The 23,194-nt window shown below is 44.6% G+C and overlaps 1 protein-coding gene and 1 long non-coding RNA gene across 5 annotated transcripts in view; one reads left to right on the top strand and one right to left on the bottom strand.

Moving 5' to 3' along the window:
- Window positions 1-12,634: 12,634 nt before the first annotated feature.
- LOC113998926 lies at window positions 12,635-21,655 on the bottom strand. 4 transcript variants are annotated; one of them, XR_005563137.1, is made up of 3 exons: window positions 21,492-21,655; window positions 19,663-19,755; window positions 12,635-13,235 (listed from the first exon to the last, which is right to left on the bottom strand). It is a non-coding gene; the product is annotated as an uncharacterized LOC113998926 (long non-coding RNA). The 4 variants fall into 4 exon arrangements; XR_003544661.2 differs by having other exon boundaries at window positions 21,434-21,502; XR_005563138.1 differs by lacking the exon at window positions 21,492-21,655 and adding an exon at window positions 21,292-21,376.
- The window catches only part of EFHC2 (EF-hand domain containing 2), a 59,609-nt gene continuing 57,925 nt past the window's right edge, over window positions 21,511-23,194 (top strand). Inside the window, exon 1 of the mRNA XM_027742030.2 lies at window positions 21,511-21,587. Coding sequence (XP_027597831.1) covers window positions 21,546-21,587 — 42 coding nt within the window. The 5' untranslated portion in view covers window positions 21,511-21,545. The remainder of the gene's footprint in view (window positions 21,588-23,194) is intronic.

The raw sequence follows: 23,194 nt of genomic DNA, 5'->3' as shown, positions 1-23,194 counted from the left end.
CACTGCCTTGGTGTCCAGCTGGAAGTGGTGGCAGGCACAGTACATCAGGGACTGCTGCCACACAAATATCGTTCAGTATCTTCATCAAAGACATGTGTGATGGGCCAGAATGCAGCCCCTTGACAGATTGTGGATGACACCAAATTAGGAGAGGCGTTTGGCAGGGTAAACTGTGGAGCTTCAGTCAAAGGCAAAGCTGGGAAGTTGAGCATTGCACAAAGAGCAATCTCACAGAGTCCAGCAAGGAGGAAAGTAATGGAATAACAGAATGGCTTAGGTTGGAAGGGACCTTAAAGATTATCCAGTTCCAACCTCCTGCCATGGGTAGGACACCTTCCACTAGACCAGGTTTCTCAAGCCCCATGCAACCTGGCCTGAAACACTTCCAGGGATGGGGCAGCCCCCCACAACCTCTCTAGGCAACCTGTTCCAGTGCCTTACCACCCTCAGTGAAGAATTTATTCTGTGTATCTGAGCTAAACCTGCTGTCTTTCAGTTTGAAGCCATTCCCCCTTGTTCTGTCACTCCATGCTCTTGCAAAAAGTCCCTCTCCATCTTTCCTGTAGGCTCTCTTCATGTACTGGAAGGCCACAATCAGGTCTCCCCAGAGCCTTCTCTTTTCCAGATTCAATCCCAATTCTCTCAACCTTTTGAACCCCATAGGCAGCCACTGCAGGAGCAGCAGCTCTGCTGGGGAGGGTATGGAGATTATAGCGGACCTCAAACTAAATTTCAGTGAACTCTTGCTGCCCGTGATGGAAACCACAGGCTGACGTGCCTTAGGAGGAGCATGGTCAGCAATTATGGAAATTTGTGACCTGCCTGTCTGTACTTGGCCCCTATGGGGCCACATATGGAATACCATGATTGTTTTAGGGCAATCCTGCATCCTCCAGTTGCAGGGGGATGTGGAGAAATAAGAAAGGTTCCAGGGAAAAACACCTAAGGTGATGAGGAGTCTAAAGCATCGGAGCTACGGGGGGAGCTGAGATTTTCCAGCCTGGGGAAGAGGAGGCTGAGGGTCAATCTAAGGCAGCCTACAGCTTCCTGAGGGGGAGTCACAGGGATGATGGAGCCATTCCCTCCTAAACAAGTGGCAGCAGCCACAAGTTGTGGTTTGGGAGGGTCACACTGGACATTAGGGAAAGGTTTTCCACCAGGAGGGTGGTGCAGCAATGGGACAGGTCACCCAGGGCAGGTGTGGATTCTACCCCCTCAGGGATTTTACAGGATTTGGCTTAACAAACCCACAGCTGACTTGTCCCAACCTGATTGGTGACCAGCCATCCTCCTGCGAGCAGGAGACTCCAGTGGTCCCCTCCAGACATCACATCAACAGGACTGTGAAAGTCAGGTGTTATCCCACTCAGCCCCTCCGTCCTTCTGGGTTTAGCCTTGTGTTCCCTCACATCTGAACATATGACATAAATGCTTTCTATGCCTGATCTCTTCATACTGTTCACACTGAGCAGGAAAAACAATACTGAGTGTTTGTGATACTGTGATTAATTCTCGGTTTTCAGTAAAAAAAAATAATAAAAAATCTTAAAAAAAATATTTATTGTGTCAGCATAGGAAAGGTTAGAGATCTGCCAATTTTTTTTTTTGTGATATTAGGTTTGCTCTCAGAAATAAGATCCTCTGGTAGGTGACATACAGGAATTTGTGTATGCGTGTGGTTTGCTTGGAGCTGTTGCAGCAAATTCTTAAATATGGAACAGCCAGAAAAATGCATTTATTGCTTTTTTTTTTCCAATAGGCACTCCTACACTAATTTAAAAATAGCAAACTGGGGCAAGGTAAGTATCACAGAACCTGATGTGAAAAAGTACATTGATAGAAAATAAGGAATAGAATATGTGATGAAGATTGACACCACAAGTGAAAAGGAAGATGAAAAAAAATAACACAGAATAACAGAAGATGCAAAGTGATGAGGGAGCACTGAGAGAGATGGGAATGGAAAGTTGGTGACAGATGAGGCTGATAAGGCAAAGGGCCTAAAGGAATTCCTTGCCCCAGTAATCACAGAGGCAGCAGAAGGCAATATCCCAGGAACTGGGATTTGTTTTCCCGAGGGAAGGAAGGAAAATGTCAAAAGGTTTTACTCTTGCACGGCAGTGGGTAATAAGGCAATTAGTACTATTAAAAAGTTCTCAGAGCACCCAGACTGGAGTAATAAATCACATCCTAAGATTGTAAAGAGAGAGGGAGATGCATGAAAGCTTTTGTGGGATAATTGTGATAACTTACTGGAAAGGGAATTACTGAGGACTAGTGAGTGTTTAACAAAGTTTTGGCATTTACGGATTTGTAAGCTTGACTGCACTTGACTTCAGGAGAAACTAGACACTGGTGAGTCATGGCTTTGTGGATTTATAAGTGTCAACATGAACATACTATTAAAAATACATTATTCTAACATATGTGCCACAAGAGAAGTATATATAATACAAGCAATTTGGATTCTGCTGCACAAAAGATTTCTACAAATAACCTCTATTAATAGAATTTCTCATTGCAAATCCTTTCTTGTTGATAGGAGAAGAGGTTTTGGCAATGTTACACTCATGAATTAGTTTTCCAAAGGGTTTCTGACATTTTTACAATTTCAAATGTTATTTTTCCCTACATTAATATACATTATAGAGGAGGTAACTGTTAACCTTTTGCAAAGCTCTGTAAATATGTGAACTATGTAAGGTCCCATTACCCCCATCCATCCCCAGGGAATGGGGCTGTGGGGGATGCCCATGGCAGGGGGGACAGGGTATGGCCTGGCAGCCCAGATTTATCCCACCCCCAGCCTGGAGTAGCTGGAGGCACTGGAGCAGCTGGAGATGAAGAGGGGCTGAAGGAGTGAGACCAGGCAGGAGGGAGGGCACAAGCTGCAGAGGGTGTTTCATTTCTATGGGGACCTCTGCTTGAGGGGAAAAAAGGAGATAAGGAAATGGAATGGAAAAATCTGAACCTCTCGAGGGGAGCAGCCTCTGCAGAGGGAGGTTGAGTAAACCAGTCCAGCTCCAGCTGGCAGGAGGAATCATCTGCCAGAAGACACCAGCTGAAGGATAGAAAAGATGCTTTCCAGAGTGCTTCCACAGTGCCCAGCACCAGCAGCACAGCTCTGACTGGGCTGGCTGGAGAAAACCAGTGAAGCAAGAGCTGTGGGAGCACCAGCCTGTGTGGGAATAGTCACCACTGGGGAACTGAGAGGAGCGTTCAGGGACACAAAGGCATCCTTCAGGTCCTCTCTATCCACAGCAGCCACCCTGCCCAGTACACTTACACAGCACCTGCCATGGGGGGCTTCTTCTCCAGGACTTGTGCAGGCCCAAATTCTGAACAGAGTCAGTGGGACATGATCATCCCTGCAGGGTGGCCGGCAGACCCTCATAGATCCTGCAGTTCTTGTGTGGTTCCCAAGGCTGGGAGACTTGACAGGACCACCTTGCAGCTGCACTGCAGAGGCAAAGGAGCTGCCAAGGCCAACCCTGACAGGATGCCTGGAGACGTGGCCACCCAGAGCTGGGACCTTGGGCAGCTCCCATCTGAGGAGAAACCCCCCTCCTCCTCAGCTTCCCATGGACACCAGCTCATCTTCCAACACGGCCTCTGCTCTGCTTGGCAGCTGCTGTGCTGTTTTGGACGTCCAAACTCATCTTTGGCTGAATTTCAGCACTTGGGAAAAAAAAAAAAGGCACATCTGAGTCCAGCTGGAATTATCCCACTGAGGGCCAGAAAATCTGGGAGTGACCCAGTGCGTGGCTGTGTGTGAGCACGTGTGTGTGTCCAGGCACACACCACCCTCCTGGGGTTTGTGCACTGGTCCAGCAAGCATGACCCACCTGAGCCCTTGCTTCACCTCAAGGTGTCAATTCCTGCTTTTCCACGCTGTGGAACACGGACAGGACACAGCCATACCCCTGGTATTTTGCAGCAGCATCTCTCCCTGTGTGGAACAGAACCCCTGAGGCTGGCAGGGACATCAGGGCCTCAAAGCACCTTTACCTCAAGGGATGACAGGCATCCCAAAAAAAGCTGGTTATTCCTGTGCAGTGGGAGGTAACACCAAGGACATGACCTGACACTCCCCTATTTTCTGACCAGCTCTCAAACAGCCTCACCTTGTTGTTGTTGTTGTTTTAAAGGATTCAATATGTTTCCCTGCAGGTGTTTTCCCACTTGAATTCTTGATCTCTACAACAAGCCTGTCTGAGCATCCCTACCTCTGACTGTAATTGTACCTCTCTTATCTGTGTGCTGACTTTCTCAGCAGCCTGACTCAAGGTTACAGAGCTGTGCTGTGTCAGAGCTGGGCCTTGGGTCCTACATACACAGGCAGCCCAGCTCCCCGGGGGAGGCTACAGAGACAGGGGGGCACAGCACTGCACTGCTGGGGTGGGTATTTTGGGAAAGATAAGCAAGCCTACACACACAACTGTGCTGTGCTCCTCAGGTCACATAATGGATGGGCATTGCTCCAATTCCTGTTGACCTGGGGGTAGTAACAAGGCAGTGCCCACCTCTGTCACCCATTATTTTTGTTCCTCTTGCTAACATGTCACACCACCAAGGAGCCACGTAACATGCAAAACTGGTGTTTGCTGAGTGAAATCTGAGCACAAGTATTTCTACAAATTGCTAAAAGTGAAACCATTCCTGTGCAATATGTATTACTCTCAGTTTTGGGTTTCAGTTTCTTCCAGCCTACTCGCATCAGGAGACACACAGTCCTGTTTGCTCTTTGCTTCTTCCTCACACCAATCCCCTTCAGGTGATGGATTTGATCTCCCCAGCCCCATAACCTAAACTGCAATGGTGGTGTGAGGCACCCACAGGTTTTGCGTTGCTTTTCAAAGGCTGCCAGCACTTTTCGTGGGTGAGCAGCAGCAATGCCAACTGATTGTGGATTTCAGAGAGGGTTCCCGTTCCTTTCCATTTTTCAGAGAAAGTAAATTGAGTTTTGTGCAAAAAGTTTCTTTCTGAAGAGATGGGGAGGTGTGGACAACGAGGTTCACACCCAGAGCCACTCGTGCAGCTGAAGTGGCCTCATTGGTCCTACACGGATGAGAAAATGCTCCTGAGTGATTTCTAAAATCATTGTATTTTGGTTTTGTTGATTATCTGCACTGCTTTTCCTGATCTCCAGCTTTGTAAGAAGTAGGAATTCTATTGTGTAACTACCCAGATTACCTAAGGTGCCTTTCCTTGGCTCAGCAGCTGGGGACTTAGGCCACTGCAAGTTCCATGGGGGATCAGAGGCACCAGTCGGTTAAAGTCTCCAAACATTTTTGTTGGAGCGAAATTGCAAACCTTTATCTCACTAAAAGAATTTACAGATTGCACATGACACTGTTAAATAAGAGTATCAATTTAGTGTCTGTCAGGTCTCCTCTCAGAGAACTAAAGCCTGTGTTTGCAGAGGGATAGAGATGGTTATCAAATGATCACTCCCATCTCTTTCTTTTATCAAAACTGCCTATTTTGTGGCCAAGTGGCACAAAAGCAAAATAATTTGGAAGAGTTATTTTAAGGCCAAAATCAGGTTCTCAGAAAATCTGTCTCCCAGTCTTCCAGCAGGTATGAGGTTGTTATAAAGAGGATTATCATCAACTGCTCATCATGTCCATCAAAAGAATGACAAGAAGAAATCAGCTTAAACTGAAGTAAAGAAGATTTAGGTTGGGGAATAGAGAAAACTTCCTAATGATGGGAATCATGCAGCACTGGAAGACATAACCCAGAGATGTTCTGTTCAACTTTTCAAGGAGAATATTTTGGAACCATCCAGCACTGATGGTTTAGAAGTGCTCAGCCCTGCATCACTGCATGAGGCAGTAAGGATTGGGAGGGTGTCCCTTCCAGTTGAGAATTCCTGTGACTTTGGGATGCACTAATCTGGTGCAGTGGGAGGCTTTTCAGGCAGCCTAGTGCTGCTGAGGGATTCACAGAGGCACAATGAAGTCCTTCAGGCATTTTGCCTTCTTAAGCATCCAGAAGTTCACCTGATGGACCTCTTTAGCACAACTGCCATCCCTGCATGCAAAGAATTGTTTGCCCAAGATGTAGCTCTGGGTGCCACCTCATCTCAAGTGGGGCAACAGAAGGGGCAGGACTCAGGTGCCTGAACCGAGGGGTCCAGCAGCCTTTGGACACCTCAGGATATGTGAGCCATCCATATGGGGTTTTGTGTCATCTCTACCAGCTCTATATGGATGATTTGGACATGGGAGAGTGTTTCACTCGGGACAGGATGTCTCTGTATAAACAATCAAATCATAGCTCTGAGATCCAGCTCGTCTCTACAGCAGAGTCTCACTCCAATCTCAGTATAGCTCATCTTTGAAAACAGACAAACAATTCCCAGCTTATCTTCTTCCCAAGTGTGAAACTGCTGAATCTGAAATGTTTTTAAAAACTGGACTGGATTATTTTTCCAAATATCATCACAGTTACTCAAACCTCCTGTCAATTGCCTGCAGCAAAGCACAGCAAACGCTGCACCCTGAGGAGTCTCTCAGCTGAGAGGGGAGTTGTGGCCAGAATGACCACACTCCACGCAGAATGATGTCCTTTCCCTTTCCCAGCAGCTCGATTAGATATGATAGGAAAGGCAGACGCTTTCTGTGCTCAGCTCTTGCTGGCAGCTTGGCCCTGCACAAACCTTTGTGCTTCAAATGAACCAGTGCCACCATAGCAATGCTCACCACGGCTGACCAAGCACCAAAACCATGGAAAACTGTGGTCAGACACATCACAGGACAAAGCACAGCCCCTTTCTCTTGGCACTGGGCTGACATCATGCTGTGTGTGACTTGTCACTTGATGTGCAGACTGCAAAGTTGTGACTATACAACTTCCTCTCACCTTTGCATTCTCACCTAAGAGAGAAACTTGAGCAAAAAAGAAAAAAAAATGTGATTTCAAAGCTATATAAATTAGCAGAGGGATCCCAGGATCTGTTAGTTCCTGAATTTATTTAGAATTTTTTTTTTAACTGCCTCATTTCAGTTTGATGAGTCCCTTTGAGAACTAAGCAGGTCACGTTGCTAAACTAAGGAAGAGCTTGTCTTCTTTGTGATCTGCTTCTGAGTCATGTTTGTGCTCAAAGGGAACAGTGTCATGCATTAATTGAGTCTCACTGGTTTAATTTCTGATTGACAAGTAAATAGATCTTGTTCTTAAAAAAATTGCACGACAGAAAAACCTCCCAGTAACACTCTGACAGTCTTGTCAGGTACATTTTTTTCCCTCTCCAGATTAGCACAATCTGCAAATGCAGTTGACGTTGCATCATTCTGTTCCAATGGATATTGTTAGAGTTTATAGTATTAATCTGATTATATTGAATTTTGGCTCTTATTTATAATTAAATTAATTTCTTTAACACAGCTGCATGTTTAACATGTAATAACGTTTCTAACCACGTCAGTGCTTTCCCAAAGCAAAATTCATTGAATCTGCCAAACTTCTGGTTGTGGAATCCAGAAAAGAAGTGGTATGGACACAGCTTAAGGCTCAGAGCTTAAGGCTCAGCCTTTCCCAGCTGTTTGCAAAATGCAGAAATGAATTTAGGCTTGTTGATCTCTCCACAGGGAAGAAAAAAGCTGGGTTGCTTACTTTCCTGATTACAGAAATTACAGAGAAACCAGCTTCTCCTTTTTCCAGTTCTGAGAGGGTGCTGGGGGAAGGAATACTGGTGGGGGAGGACAGGAGGTAAAAGGGGATTGTGGCTGGGATCTCCTATGTGATCTGTGTATAGATGTCAACCCATTACCGTAGCTGGGCAGCACAAACCAGCCCAGGCCACTTTTGCCCCATTTTCATACTTACTTCTTGTTAGGAGACTCACAGCACAGGGGAAATGTGTGAGATGAGCAATCACCCGAGCAATGAATGTTTTCTGTGTGAAGCAAAATACCTCATAAATGCACCATTTCTTAGGAATGGATTTTTGGTTGTTTGGTCATCTGCTGGTCGAGGAAAACAAGGTGTGATAACACAGTCCATTTTAGATTAATGTTTTGTATTCCTAAATGGTGTCATTGTACCTGTGAAGTAAATGAGTAATATCCCTAATCAAAGGCATTTTTTTTCAATAGTCAGTTCGGTTATTTTTGCAAAAGCAGTTCCACTATACACTCAGTAGTGCAGCTTCACTGATATCAGGGAATCACCTCCACAATGTGGCACACAATACAGAAGAAGCACATTTGTGTGTCATACCAAAGGAGGAAATTACAGTGTTGAAGTTAAAAAGCTCAGATTTAGCCTGGCATACATTTCCCCCCTTCCACAGCTTCTCCCATACCTTGTTCTGGGTGAGTTACTGCTCACCTGGAACCTACAGGCAACCTTGCAACAGGTGACACAACACCAGCTTCCCTTGGCCAGAGCATAATTAGTCTTCTCTGGGGGAAGAAAGAGCTGCAGAGAGGGGTGTTGAGGGGCAGAGCTCCAGTCAAACTGATCCCACCTGTAGGAGATCAGGCGCTGCCAACAATGAGTGTTAGAACAACCCTGTAACACAGGATAACTTGGAATGAAAGGGGCCTTGGGGGCCTCAGATAAAGATGAGCTCTGAGATCAACCCTTGTTGCTCACGGCTTGAGAAAGACAGGACTTGGAAACCTCTGAGATGGAGCCTGCACAACCTCTCTGGGCAACCTGCTCCACTTCAGGCTTCTTCTGGTGGGGAACAAGTTCCCCTTATGTCTGGTCTTAACCTCTTGTTTCAATCTATGCCTGTTTTCCCTCTTCACCTTGCCATGCACCCCTGAGGAGCCCGTCTCCTTCACCTCAGTGAGCTCCCTGTAGGTGTGGGAAGGTGGGTGCTAGATCCTTCTAAAGCCTTCTCTTTTCATCAGCTGTCTTAAGTGGGACAGGTAAATCTCAAGAAGCCATTGCCACTTTCTATTTTATTCAAATAGGACTCAGTGAAATTCCTATCCCATGGATATAAATAAATCCATTATTAACTAAGTAATTGTTTTCCTGTTGTATTGAAATAAAGTAACATCTTCTCTCCCTTCTTCTTCATAAAACAGAAAAAAGAAAATTTAGGAGAGAATCTTCTTCTGCATCTCAAAGTCCCTTTTATATTGTCTGTCCAGCCAGCGCAGATCAGAAATGGGGCTGCGTTTCCTCTGTGCCCAGGGAGTGACAGTCTCTTTACCCAGGGGATGCACCCTTGGTCAGAAAAACGATCCATCTAGTCTGGAACCTACACTGCCTCCTAAACTAGAAGGGATCCTCTAAATAGTAGTCTATGTACCCATGACTAAAACCTACAGTGCTGCACAGAGGCATTTAGATCACAACTACATGGGAACCCCTAATCCTGGCATCTCCTGTCTTTGTAACTGGAATGTTTTTTCAATAGTTTTTTTTTAGATCCTGTATTAATATTAATATGCCAATGAATTGTGTAACACAAAGAGTGGCAGTTGCAGTATCTCCTCGTGATCTAGAAAAGAGGTGGGGGAGCAACATTTGAAGGTGACACCAAGTTATCCAGGTTAGGCTGAGCCAATGGAGAGAAAAGAATTCCCAGAAGTTCTGTCCAGTCTGAGCATGTGGGCAGTGGGACAATAAGGCTGAGCTGGTGCTCAGCAATGCAAAATCATGTCCAGGGGATGGACTGACCTGAAGCCCTCTGCCCAGTGCTTGGTCCTAAGTCACAGACAGCAAAGTCAGGGAAAGACTGGGACATTCACCTGGAAGCTCAATGTAAACAGTGGTCAAATCACAAACAGGCTTCAGAATGGGATGGAAAATAGGCTCAATATTATGACATTTAGTGCCATTGAGGTTTAGGGATTCCCCTGGAATACTGGATCTGGTCCTGGTCAGCCTAATGCTCTGCAGAGACCTCCTCAGAAGAGCTGATTTAGCTTAGGGAGCTTACTCAGACCTCTTTCAGACAAGAGCAAGCTCTGGCTCTCTCCTAGGAGATATTCCAAGGATCTCACAATAGATTACTGTTCTCCACCATCCTTCAGAATAACGTGGTTTTCTCCAGTAAAACAGAGGCTAATGTTAGCCCTTTATCAAGACACAGAAATCTAAGATTTGATTAGTGAAAATTGTTAGGGAAGTTGGGAAAAAACCCAAACAAATGAAGACTGAGGAAGCTGTTTGATTTACACAGGGAACAACCAGAACTATACAAGCTAAGGAAGCCAAGACCAGGTAGACCAGGCATCTCTCCTGACTTTTTCATAGTAAGACAGCAAAACCCACCAGTGACACAGAAAGGCAGGGGATGAGAGGAGAGGAAGGCTGTTCCACAGAATGAGGAGATGAAGCTTCACTACCTTGACAGTCTTGCAGAATTAAAGAAAATGTCATCCACTGCACAGCTGATGAGACTGCCAGCAGTTAGGATAGAAGGGTTTAAACATGAGCAGCCTCAGGGCTTGGGTAGCTGTGCTTCAGATTATGGCTTAAATTTCTTCATATAGAAGCTGGATTCTCTTATTTGCCATTCTTCCTCCACCAATGAGCAGTTTATTCACTGGTTACCCACTCACACACCTTCTGTGTTTCTCTCTGAGGTGTCTGGTCCTGGCTTCCTTCCTTCCTCCTTCCAGAGGCAAAATATCCCACCTGCTGGATGGGTCCTTGTGATCTCCTCAGCCATTTCTGGGTGGGAATACAGTTGCCAGCTGTGCAGGAGGAAAGGAGACCACAGGGACAAGTCTGAGTGTGCACTTTGGAGCAAACGATGAGCCAGATTGTTGTGAGTGAAAGGCTGCCCATCATCTCCCTTTCCAGTGGGGTCCCTGCCAGGCCATCACTGCAGACACACACCATAATATCCTGGGTGAAAAACAGTGCTGAAACAAAACAGTGCACACGCTCATTTACAACATCCTACTGACCCTGGGGTGCATCAGCTGCACCTGAGCTGTACCTGGCAGAAATCTGTATAACCTGTTTTTACATGCACTGGGAGATGAGGATGCTCAGGAGTGTGATGCTCTTCCTCACCATCCTCACTGCTAGAGAATTTCTCTGGTGTAACTTGATTACTTTTTGTCATGTCTTATCTACTCTATGGCCAACAAATCTAGATAAAGAATTTCCCCCCATTTACTGCTCTCCTTAAGGCATTGGCCCAAATATCTGGGATGCAGAACCACATCAAGATGTGACCACACCATCAGTACTGTGAAGGTTGTCTCCCTCTTATCTGAAAGGCTTTTGGGATCTTCTTGGCTACACCTTTTCCTGCAGTTTGGCTCAAGAAGCATGGGATGCTCAGAGCTACTCAGCAAACAGCCCCACCAGCCCACATCCTGCTCCCTACGTCCTTCTCTTCTCACTGCACATCCTCTTTTAAAAGGGCCACAACTGCTCCCAGCTGCAAAAGCACACCTACCACTCACCTCTCCCTCCCAGCTCCCTTCAGCTGAGGTGCTCCCTGTATTTTACAGCTATTACAGACCCCACAGTCTTCAGGGTAGGCACCTGCATCAGCACTGGCAGTGGAAATCAGAGGGGATCTCACATTTTGCCTGTTTGAAAACTCCCTCCAAGTGTATTTGGGATAGGTCTGCCCAGTCCCTTCTTGACCCCCAGCACACACACACACACACACACACACACTGCTGTGTGGCCCATATAGTTTCTCTTGTACCTGCACCACCTGTTTCCTTGTCATAGAAGGAAATCTGGTGGATTTGCAAAAAGGCAGATCATATCGAGCCTCATCTAATTTTTAAACTTCATGGAAATATAAATCACCTGATTGGTTGCTTTAGTCTTTTCTTACGAATCACAGGGATGGTTGCTTCTAGATTGCTTCTAACTCCCTGGATCCACAATTCCCTGCCCCTACTTTTAACAGAATCTTTGTGTTTGTCCTCTTCTTGTCTTCTTTAAAAAAGGTACTAAGCTTTCTGAGCTTCTCAGCATCACCTACCAATTTTCCTACCCATAGAGTAATTCTTCCCTCGGTTTCCCTTTTTGTTACAATGAAAAATGTCCTTAAAATGCCTTATTAGTATAAGCAAAGAATAGAAGTATTTTATTTTGTGCTTTAGACTTTCTGATTTTGTCTCTGTACACTCATGCTGAGGGTTTTTTTAATGTTCATTTTTAGATATTTGACCTAGTTTCTATGTTCTGTACACTCCCTTCTTGCACTTGAACTCATTGAAGAGCTTGTGATTTCACAAATATCTCCTATGCATTTTCTATCCTCTCTACATACTGGGAGATTTTGTAATTCTGTGGCTACTGTCTTTTTCTTTTTTTTTTTTTGTTTTAATTTTTATGAACCATCAGCTCCTTCTGGAGCTCTTTTCTCCCATGGATTTGATTGCCAGGGGAATTTACCTGCCAATATCCTCCATGTTCATTAAAGTATGCTGCCTTCAGGTTGATGTTGTTCTTCCTTCATTGTCTGAGGCTTACAAATCCTGTAAATCTCTTACCAACATTGTTCTCCACCTTCACACTCCCCAGCTGTTTCTCTCCCGTGGTAGGAACTCCAGGATTCCAGGATCACCACCTGGGAAGTTGCTTTCTGTAGTGCTGTATGACAAAATGCCAGTGACACTTGCTGAGCGGGCTGTGCCCTAGTTTATCATGTTCTTTAGAACTATGAGAGTAATTATAGACCCCCCCAAACCAATCAACCCTGTTTTTATTTAAATTATTCTGCTATCTGCTCAAGAAAGACCCTCATCTGTCTGAGTCTCTTAGTTAGGGGAAAGAAGAAGAATGTAATGGACGCGATTTTTTTACCGCATTATTTCCTGCTGCTATTTAGAGACCGGGTTTATCACGCTCTACACTCTTTGTCTGAGAAGAAATGTGTGTATCTGCTTTTCCCTCGCCAGTTCATATTTCTCCAGTTCACTGCTTTCCATTCCTTCCTCCTGTACACAGCCTCATGCAGACTCTGCAGAGCATCCTGGTGGGAGTGGAAGGGCAGAGCTCTGGTAGTTGCTGAGCCTTCCCTGCCTGCGAGACATGAGAGTTGCACAGAGAAGGCAAGACCTCCAAGGGGGATGACTTCACCTTTCCAAAAAGTCACATGAATTAGGCAATACGATTTTGCCCAAACCAGCAGCCATGACTTGACTATCAGGACCACTTTATTTCTCATTTCTTTAATAGGCAGCTTTTCTTCTTGAACACAGGCAGCTTAAAATTTGATGCCGAGACCACGCTGGATCACTCAGTTCAGTCTGATTTGATCTTGTCATCTTCTCTATGAACTGTCCCTACAATTTGAAACAGAAACATCATAGCTACATTAAATACCAATAAAATTATGTGCAAATACAAAGATTAACTCATTCTAACTTGATTTTTCACAACATGATCCCGTCCTCCTCATCCACATAAAAATTATTCAGCCGCAAAAGGCCCTTGAGCGTAACATGACATTTACAGCATCTCTGACTATTTCTTGTTTATTTCTCATAAATTTCCTTTGGTAATAACTTAGTCACTCAGCAACACTCTACAGCACACACATAGGTTACATGATCATCTCATATTTTATACAACACACGTTAAAGTAATTAATTTTCCCTGGCAAATGTCATACCATTTAGTTCATCGTTAGGAGCCAAATATTTGTGCAACGGTTTGTTACAAATATATGCACAACCACAGAACACTTCAGCTGCCTGGTATTTATTAAACGTAATTTAAAGGGACGTTGTCGAGGTTGTTACAGTCTCAACTTTCACGGTAGTTTTTGTATCAGTTCCCTTAACTATTCCCTTAAGTATTTGACCTCAACTCATTTATTTATTTGTCAACTAACCTTGCTACAGCATTTAGCACACAAAAACAAATATGGAGTGGAACGTGCTAGTGACCAGGTAATGTTGTGCCCTGGCACGGCAGAAGGGTTTCATCTCTCACTTAAACCTTCTTTATCCTTTAATTGACAAGATCTGGAGTTTACCCCATCTTTAAGGTAGAAACATAGAAAAATAGGTACCTCCTTCATAAAAAGGATTGATTTTAATCACAACTTCAAAATGAACTTCAGGTGAAGACATTTCTTTCTTTGCTAACACAGGTTGCCTCCAAAGAGAGACAAAACCCCATCAGGACAGCATCTCTAATTCCAAAGGATGGAAGGCAATATAGCCATGAAGCATCAGGAGCAGTTGCCTTGAAAAATACATTTTAAGGGCATGAAAAAACCTCTGATAGATGGTGAAGTCTGCTTCTCCCATCCCCTAAATTAGGTCTTACCCATACTCCTCATACACTGATACAAAAGCCCTTCAAAGTACATTTAAAGAGAGGGAGAGCAGCAGTGGAGCCTTGCAGAGAGAAATTGTGCTCAGAAACTCAACAGGCTGAACCAGACGGCTCCATTCCAGTTAACAGCCCAAAAAATCCTATTCCCCACAGATCACTTACTCTTCAGCACGTTCAATCAACAGGTTTGGAGAGGAGGACCCGACACTTTTCTCACTTATTTTGGCCTTCGATGAGAAAAGCATCAGTGGAGAAAAGAAGCAGAACTGAAGCGGTACAAGTGGGGGGCAGGAGGAAGCACAAACCCAGGAAAGCAGAAAGACAGGAGAAAGAAATATTGAGAAGACACAGCAGAGCAACAGCAGAGATGAGAGTGACAGGAACAGTGCAGCACCTCGGTGAGAGAGAGTTCTTTTAGGTTATTGTGCATAGATACCTTTATTCAAGGAAGACACGCTCGGGCTGGAGCAGGCAGAGAGAAAAGCAGAGCTGGGAGTTCAGAAGAAAGATGAACTATCACATAAGCAGTGTGCCAAAAAGTCTGGTTCACTAAACTTGGCCCAAAGCTGAAAGGAGATGTGATTGCTATCTGCAGCTACATAAGGAGGAGGCTTCGAACAGCAAAAAAGACACGTTATTCAAAGGACAGTGCCAAAACAAGGATCAAAAAGATCTGTTTCCCATGAATGCCTTTAGGCTGGAAGTTTGAATAAAGTCCTAATCAGCAAAGGGATTAGGTTTGGGGTAAACCTCAATTCCTAACTTATTCATAATTGACTGATTTCAGTCAGTTTTGAGAAGCTGGTATTGACCAAGACTTTTGATCCACACAGATGACCTAACTACCTTTAAGACAGAGCTTGATTAAGAAACAATTTCTGATGTGCTGCCTGCAATTGCAGTGTTCTCTGTGATGGAAGGGGATTACTGTTCTGTTATTATTCTGGCAGGCATCACCAGTTTTGAGACCACTGCTTAGAAAACCCAAAATGCACTTGCTGCTTTGATATCTAATAGTGCCTTAACTTTTTCCTATGGACAATGAGCTATCATATATTGAAGCAGAATGGATGAAATTCTCAAAGCAGCTTTGATCTGTCCTAGATCCTCAAAGCAGCCTGCAAGAATAGCTTGAAAGCTTTTTATTTAAAGTAAGTGGTATTTTCTCCCCTCTCATTTTAATTGAAATAGATGCTGAACGCAGGGGAAATTATATTGTAAGCTTGATCGTGGAAAGCAAGTATACTTCTAAACCAGCCTTGATCAATAGCAGTTTCTGGTAATTGACTGTAATCTCTCTATCTATTTACTGCCATGGGAATTTTAAAAATTGTTGGGTTTTTTTTTTTGTTGTTGTGTTATCCATCAGCTGAAAAGATTAAGCTTGAAAATGGAGGATGGGAAAAGAGGGAGGAATTGATCAGTCATGCAGCCTCATGGCGTATCCTCAAGGCAACTTGCAAGACTTGGAGAAATGCCGACAGAATTTTCCTAGGCACAAGGAAGAAGACTGGTAAGGCTGGCTGAACAGAGCCAGAGCTGGGGTTTTTTAGTGTCTTGAGGTGCCTCGTTGGCTGCATGAGAGACCTTTGACAATGGGCACGGAGAGACAGGCTACTGGCAGATGACACCGCTGAGGGAAGGGAGGGAAGGTGTATTGACATTTCTGTTGAACCAAACCCTTCAGTTTTGTCAGAAAGGCAGTGTGAGAGGAAAGTCAGGAAATGTTCATGACATGGATGGATTCACTCCCATTGACCTCCCAAAAAGGTCAGGAGTAAAGAAGTGCAACTCCCCATCCTGCAGTGCCTGACATTGTCATCAGGGGCCCAGACACCGTGGCTGAAGCGACAGCAGCACTTTCCTGACTTTCACGGGGCTGTCCAGGGGTGGCTGCCCTGTCAGGCTGTGAGAGAGTCACTGTGCCTCCCTGCCACAGGGGCTTTGTGTTCCCAAGGGATTTGTCTTCACCCCGGAATAGGTGTTATCTGGAGGGAGGGAGGGAGGAAGGCGCAGATGACGACCGAGCTCGAGGCCTCAGCTGCACTTTGATGTGGTTACGCTGCTGTGAGCGCCGCGCTCGTACCTTCCTCCCGTCGGTGTGTGAGCTGTGTTACATACCATGAGTTTTCCCCACTCTTCCCAGCAACCACTGCATGCTGTATTAAACGTGTGTCTACAGTTTAATTGCAAAAAAAAAGAAAAAAAAATCTGCATTCTGCTTCTGAATTAAATTAGAGGCTCTTCTGTCGGGTTCATTTTACTAGCGTGCCTGCATCTCAAATCAGCCCACATAAAGAGGGTGAAGAGGAACAGAGCAGCTACTCTGTATTGCAGATCTCACTGAATATATGCAGCGGGGGCAACTCAGAGGTATCTACCAGGCCCAGAATATTTCTTTTTCCGTGTACTTTCCAAAGTGTGGGGGACTTTAGGAAAGTGGCCCCTCATATTCTTCCTGATTTCAATGACGGGGAAGTCAGGCTGACTGCAAATATCCCTGAGAAGCTCACACCTTATGTAAATAAGAGCTGGGTATCAGATGAGTAGGAACTTCAAAACGCTTTAAACAGGCACAGCAAAGTGAAACAAGCCCACCAGGCTCGTTCTGTGAGACAGCAAACTTCTCCCGTCAAGTTTCCAGATGAGTTTGTGATGGTGTGATGGGATGGGGACAGAAGGGGAGGAAACTCAGCCTTCTGCACGGCCCCCAGCACCCAGGCTGTGCCAGGGAGGGTGAACCAACAGGGGTACTACAGCTCCCACCCTCATCCCTCGCCTCCTCAAGGGCCATGGCAGGTCTGAGCAAGGTGACTGATGTGCAAACATGCCTCATTAGGACAGCATGAATCGGAGTAATTGGCCGTGGAAAGGTCATTCCAGCTAAGGAAACCCTCCAGTGAGACCTGACTGCATTTAACTACTTTTCTGTTCTCCTGTCCCCCATGGCATCACCAGGAGAAAAATGTGACGGGCCATGAGCCATAGAAATTCACATTTTGCCTTCCTGGGGCAGCGGGGGCTGCAGGAATACTGCACCAAGCACTGTGTGGTACACGGCCAGTACAGATCTACAGCTGCAGAAGTGCCCAGTTTCCCCCATATGAGTTTTCTGGAGCACTCCATAGCTGCAGCCAAATACTGTGGTCTCAGCATTGTTTTCTGGCCACTGATTAAGTATCTTCGCAGGTTGTGTGTTCATTGACCGGCGAAATCAAAATGAATGAGGTAATAAAAGACATGGGAAAACATAAGGAATCAATATTTTTAAGGACTGTTCTGACTTTGTACAGCCCAGCCTTAACACGGTCTGTAAAATCAGTTCCAGGAAAAGGATGAAGTCACAGGTATGACAGAAACAGAGACATGTCTTCACAGACAAGTGACACTAAATTATGCTGATTTTAGTCAAACTTTCCTGGTCTCCTCATCTTTCTAAATTTTCCTATTCTAAACAGACACAAGTTGGAAGCAGAAGATCTGGTCTTCCACTCACACTAATGGACTAACAAGCCTGGAGCCGACAGAATTTGGTCAGAGTAAAAAACAGTATTTTTAAAAAAATTAAGCCTCTTTAGAAAGTTTTGCGTTGCTCATTTACCATTTGAACCCCCTACTCATTTCAAGTTTGCTAGTAAAACTCAATCCCAATACAAAGAGACTAGAATCTTTGTCTTTTTATCACAAAAACAGTGTTTTCCATATTTTTCCCAGCTTTAGTTTCCCCCCCTGCTTTCTCCCTCCTTTGAACTGCACAACTAACGCAGTCCTATGTACATCCACCACCATCATCTGCAGAGTAGTCAGAAGACACAGTTAATTTACTGCTGCCAGCTGCTTGCTGTTGTTGTCATTAACAATCTCCATTTAATAAAAAGCTTTTATCAAAATTGGTTTTCCTGGAGTACTTTTATTTTTCCCAGAAAAGGCATTAAAATTAATTTGTTTTCACTCGGTCTGTACTATTGAGCGAATACAGCAAGGAACAAAAAAGATAAACATGTGAGAGAAACCCCAAAGAGAAGGTAATGTAGAAAGAAGCAATTCTGTTCTAAAGTAGATTATACTCCTTTTTCCCCCCTCCTCTGCTTTTGAAAGCAAAAAATATGATTGAAGACCGGTAGAAAACAGCGAATTGTAGCAGTGCTTTGGTGCACAAGGGAGATGCTCCCCTTCTCCACAGCTCCCTGTGGCTCCTTTACTGGGTGAGGCAGAGGTAATACTGTGCAGAAAGGTTTGACCTGAAAGTTAGGGACAATTCACAGGATTTTCTGCTGGAAATGCACTGGACTCTTTGCTGGTGCTCTGCACTTCACTGACCTTCCTCCAGCAGCGATGCTCTTCCCTTTGCATGTTTTTCACACAGAGCCTCTGCCCGCACTACCTTGGAGCACCACTTTATTTTTGATATCACAAGGGTATTAAGACATTTCAACCACCCTGCTATGCAACGAGCCACAAAAAGTTAACATACCAATTCTGGAGGGTAAATGAAGTGAAAAGGGACACCAACTCCTCACTACTGTGTTTTCATGATGGTTAGTTACTGACCCAAATGAGAAGCTGTGCCATTAGTTCTAAGAGGCCTGTGGGGATTCTGCATGAAGCTGCAGCAAGGCTAGTTCATTCATCTCAGAGAGATAGATCCTTCCTTCCTTCCTTCCTTCTTCCTTTCCTTCCTTCCTCCCTCCCTCCCTTCCCCATTTCAAATTTCTGGAAAAAAAAAAAAAAACCAAAATCAAAAACCAACCAAGCAAAAAAACCCAAAGAATTTCCCCTGAAATCACAGGTTTTGAAATCAGAATATTTTTGGCTAAATACCAATTCAGGGAACTGGGAACTGTACAGGGAGTCCCTCCCAGGCTCATTCAGACTGAACACATCACCCATGCTGTTCCATGAGCCTCTGATTCAGGGAGGAGGGATGATATGTTATGGGAATTTCATGGTCTGATGCATCATAGAGTATGAAATATGGCATGGGAGATCCACTCCATCTATGAGAATAAGGACATTAAGCAACTGAAGTACAGCTCCTCTGAGACAGTAGATCAGAATTGGAATATTTGGGTTTAAGCTGCTTTATCCATAAACTCATTTTTCTGTAAAAAGCAGTTCTAACTAAAAAAAAATATATTAATGAACAGCTTTATGTAAAATGGAGGAACATAACATAGCATGGTTGCTGTTCTCTGGAACTGGCTTTGGAAATGATCTGGAATGCACCCTCCCTTATTACCAAGGAAAATGTTACTTCCATTAAAGAAAGAAACAAACCTTCCCCCCACAAGCCATCCGTGAGAAACTCTCAGTGTATTTTCTGTTTGAAATTTAAATTTGAGCATAATACCACCCACTTCACGAAATGAATGTGATTAAAATGACGGTTCCTCTTATTTTCAATTAAAATACATTTTAAATGTTTACCTTTCTGCACTAAATGCAAATGCAGATGCTCAACGCAGCACTGGGAAACCAGAAGGTGGAAACCCACTGACCCAGTTTCACCGTCCCGGTGGACTAAAAATGCAAAAAAAACCAAAGGAAAAGCTGTAAAAGCATCCCACACCCCCCTCCCCCAAGCCCACCAGGGCCTCAGAGCAAAATGTGCTGTGTAACAGTCACAAAACGAAAAACATCAAAAATTAATTGGTGCAGAAAACAGCAAATGAGGTGGGATTTGCCCCATCCGTGACCCCAGTTCCAGAGGTACTGGGGGGGGACCATGTCCAGCCAGGTCACTGCGCTTTACCAGGTGGGAGAGAGCGATGGGACAAGACAAGGTTTTGGGACTGAGGCACATTTTCACAAAATCGCAGAATCACTTAGGTTGGAAAAGACCTCTGAGATCATCCAGTCCAACCTTTGACCCATCACCCCACAGCACTAAGTGCCACATCCAGGCATTCCCTGAACATCCCCAGGGATGGTGAATCCACCACCTCCCTGGGCAGCCCCTTCCAATGTTTGACAACCCTCCCAGTGAAGAAATTCCTCCTCATGTCCAATCTAAACTTCCCCCGGCACAGCTTTAGGCCATTTCCTCTTGTGCTGTTGCTGATTACCTGGGAGAAGAGACCAGCCCCCATCTGACCCCCACCTCATTTCAGGCAGTTGTAGAGAGCAATAAGGTCACCCCAGAGCCCCCTTTTCTCCAAATTTTCAGAGATTCCTGATGAAAATGGCCATGAATTGTGAAAAATTAAATAAATGGATTTAGCATGCAATAGTGTTGGATTTAGTATGTATTTAGCATTCAGTAAATAATAATGTATAAAAACCAATATATATATAAAAAAATATGCTACATATAACAATGTATAATAAATAATACATTATATATAATGTATTATATATAATTTTTATGATAACATGTATAATATATAAATAGTATATATTATTGTATATAATATAAAAATAGCAATATATATTATATATTATTGTGCAACATAGATAATAAATAATATATAAAATATTTACATATAAAGATAAAATATCATATACACTATGCATAATATACATTTATATATTATAGATATATAATTTATATATTCTATACGTATATATAAAATATATATATAATATATAATATATAATATATGCATATATGAAATAGATATTTTATATTTGTTATAATATATAATACATAATATGTAATACATATTTCATAAATGTGTATATATGCTTATATGTGTATATATATGTATATATATGGATATATATATGGATATATATATGAAAAATGTATCATATATAATATATAATATATATTTATTACTATGTATTTACTATCTAATCAATTAATATTAGATATTATATATTAATATATTTAATATATAATATAGAACTATAATATTATATGTAATATATATAATATATATAATATATTAGATATAATATATAATGTATTATATATTATATATTACATATATTTTAGATACGATATATATTTTATATATGTGTATATATTTTATATATGTATATATTATATATAAAAATATATTTTATATATTATAGAATGTATTTAGTTCTCCTTCGCCCCGAAGGGTCGCTAACCCTGACTCAGCCCCGCTCCCGTTCTGGGCCCATCCCTGCCGCTCCCCCCGCACTGCCGCGGTTCCTGAGGATGAGGACGGCCGGGCACTGCCCCGCTCCATCCCCCCATCCCTCCATCCCTGCTGCATCCCGGGGATCGGACCTGGACGAGCCCCCGCGGCCCCCGCGCTCCGCTCCCCGCCCCGTGACGTCACACCCACCGTGACGTCACGGGCCGTATCCAGGCAACGGCGCCCTAGCGGGTCGGGGCGGCCATGGCGCTGCCGCTGCTGCCCGGCTTCTCCTTCCGCCGCAACGTGAGTGACGGCCCGGGGCAGGCCCCTTCCCCGCCTCCCCGCCCGGCCCCGGCGCAGGGGCGGCCGCGGGGGCGCTGCCGGAGGCGGCCCGGCCATGGCGAGGCCTTTGCCCGTGTCCCGGCCCGGCAGGTGCCGGTGGGTGCGCTGAGCGCCGCCGGGCTCGGTGCGGATGCTGTGCAGCAGCACGGAGGGGTCTCGGTGTTAAACAGCGCCGGAGGGGTTTAGGTTGGACATCAGGAAGAATCTCTTCACAGAAGGGGTGATTAGACGGTGGAAGTGACTGCCCAGGGAGGTGGTGGAGTTGCCGTCCTTGGCGGTGTTTAAGGGAAGGCTGGATGTGGCACTCAGTGACATGGGCTGGTTGAGGAGCGGCCGAGGGAGCTGGGGGTGTTCAGCCTGGAGATGAGGAGGCTCAGCGATGACCTTATCACTCTCTACAACTACCTGAAAGGAGGTTGTAGCCAGGTGGAGCCTCTTCTCCCAATCAGCCAGCGACAGGACAGGAGGACAGTCTTAAGCTGGGCCAGGGAAAATTTAGATTGGACATCAGGAAGAATTTCCTCACAGAAAAGGTGATTAGATATTGGAAGGGGCTGCCCATGGAGGTGGTGGAGTCACCGTCCCTGGAGTGTTCAAGGGAAGGCTGTACCTGGCACTCAGTGACATGGTCTAGTTGAGTTGGTGGCGAACAGTCGTGGGTTGGACTTGATGATCTCAGGGGTCTTTTCCAACCTAATAGATTCTATGATCTGGCAGCTGCTGTGGGGCACTTGGATCTCTTGTTGGATCTCTAACAGAGCAAAATGGAGAGACACATACTTTCTCTACAAAGGAAAAAGTCTTTGCAGAGTGTGGTGATGCCAGGGATGCTGATGTGGTGTTTCAGAACTGCCAACACTGTTAGTGCCAATGGCAGGCTGAATAGATAAGATGGTGTTTTCATCATAGCAAACAAAATGCTATGTCCTATGAGGAGTAGCTGAGGGAGCTGGGGGTGTTTAACCTGGAGAAGAGGAGGCTCAAGGGTGACCTTATCCCTCCCCACTACTCAGTGAAAGGAGGTTGTAGCCAGGTGGACTCGACCTCTTCTCCCAGTCAGCCAGCAACAGTACAAGAGGACACAGTCTTAAGCTAGGCCAGGGAGGGCTTAGGTTGGACATTAGGAAGAATTTCTTCATAGAACAGGTGATTAAACATTGGAATGGGCTGCCCGAGGAAGTGGTGGTGTCACTGTTCCTGGAGGTGTTTGAGGAAGGACTGGACGTGTCACTCAGTGCCATGGTCTGATTGACAAGATGGTGATTGGTCAAAGGTTGGACTTCTTGACCTCAGAGGTCTTCTCCAGCCTAATTAATTGTGCCATTCTGTGATCTGGCAGCTGCTGTGGGGCAGTTTGAGCACTTTTTGCATCTCTAACAGAGCAAACCAGGGAGAGACAGGTATCCTCTGCATAAACCAAAGTCTTTGCAGAGCAGGGGAATGCCATGGATGCAAACACGGTGTTTCAGAGTTGCCAATGCTATTAATACCAATGGCAGGCTGAATAGATAAGAGGGTATTTTTAGCCTAGCAAACAAAAGAGATGGCTGCCATCACTACTTCAAACT

Source organism: Pipra filicauda, unplaced genomic scaffold, assembly GCF_003945595.2.
Source record: "Pipra filicauda isolate LSUMZ 115617 unplaced genomic scaffold, ASM394559v2 scaffold18_size4552066_pilon, whole genome shotgun sequence".
Classification (NCBI taxonomy): Eukaryota; Metazoa; Chordata; class Aves; order Passeriformes; family Pipridae; genus Pipra; species Pipra filicauda.
This window is presented reverse-complemented; position numbering and strand designations above follow the sequence as displayed.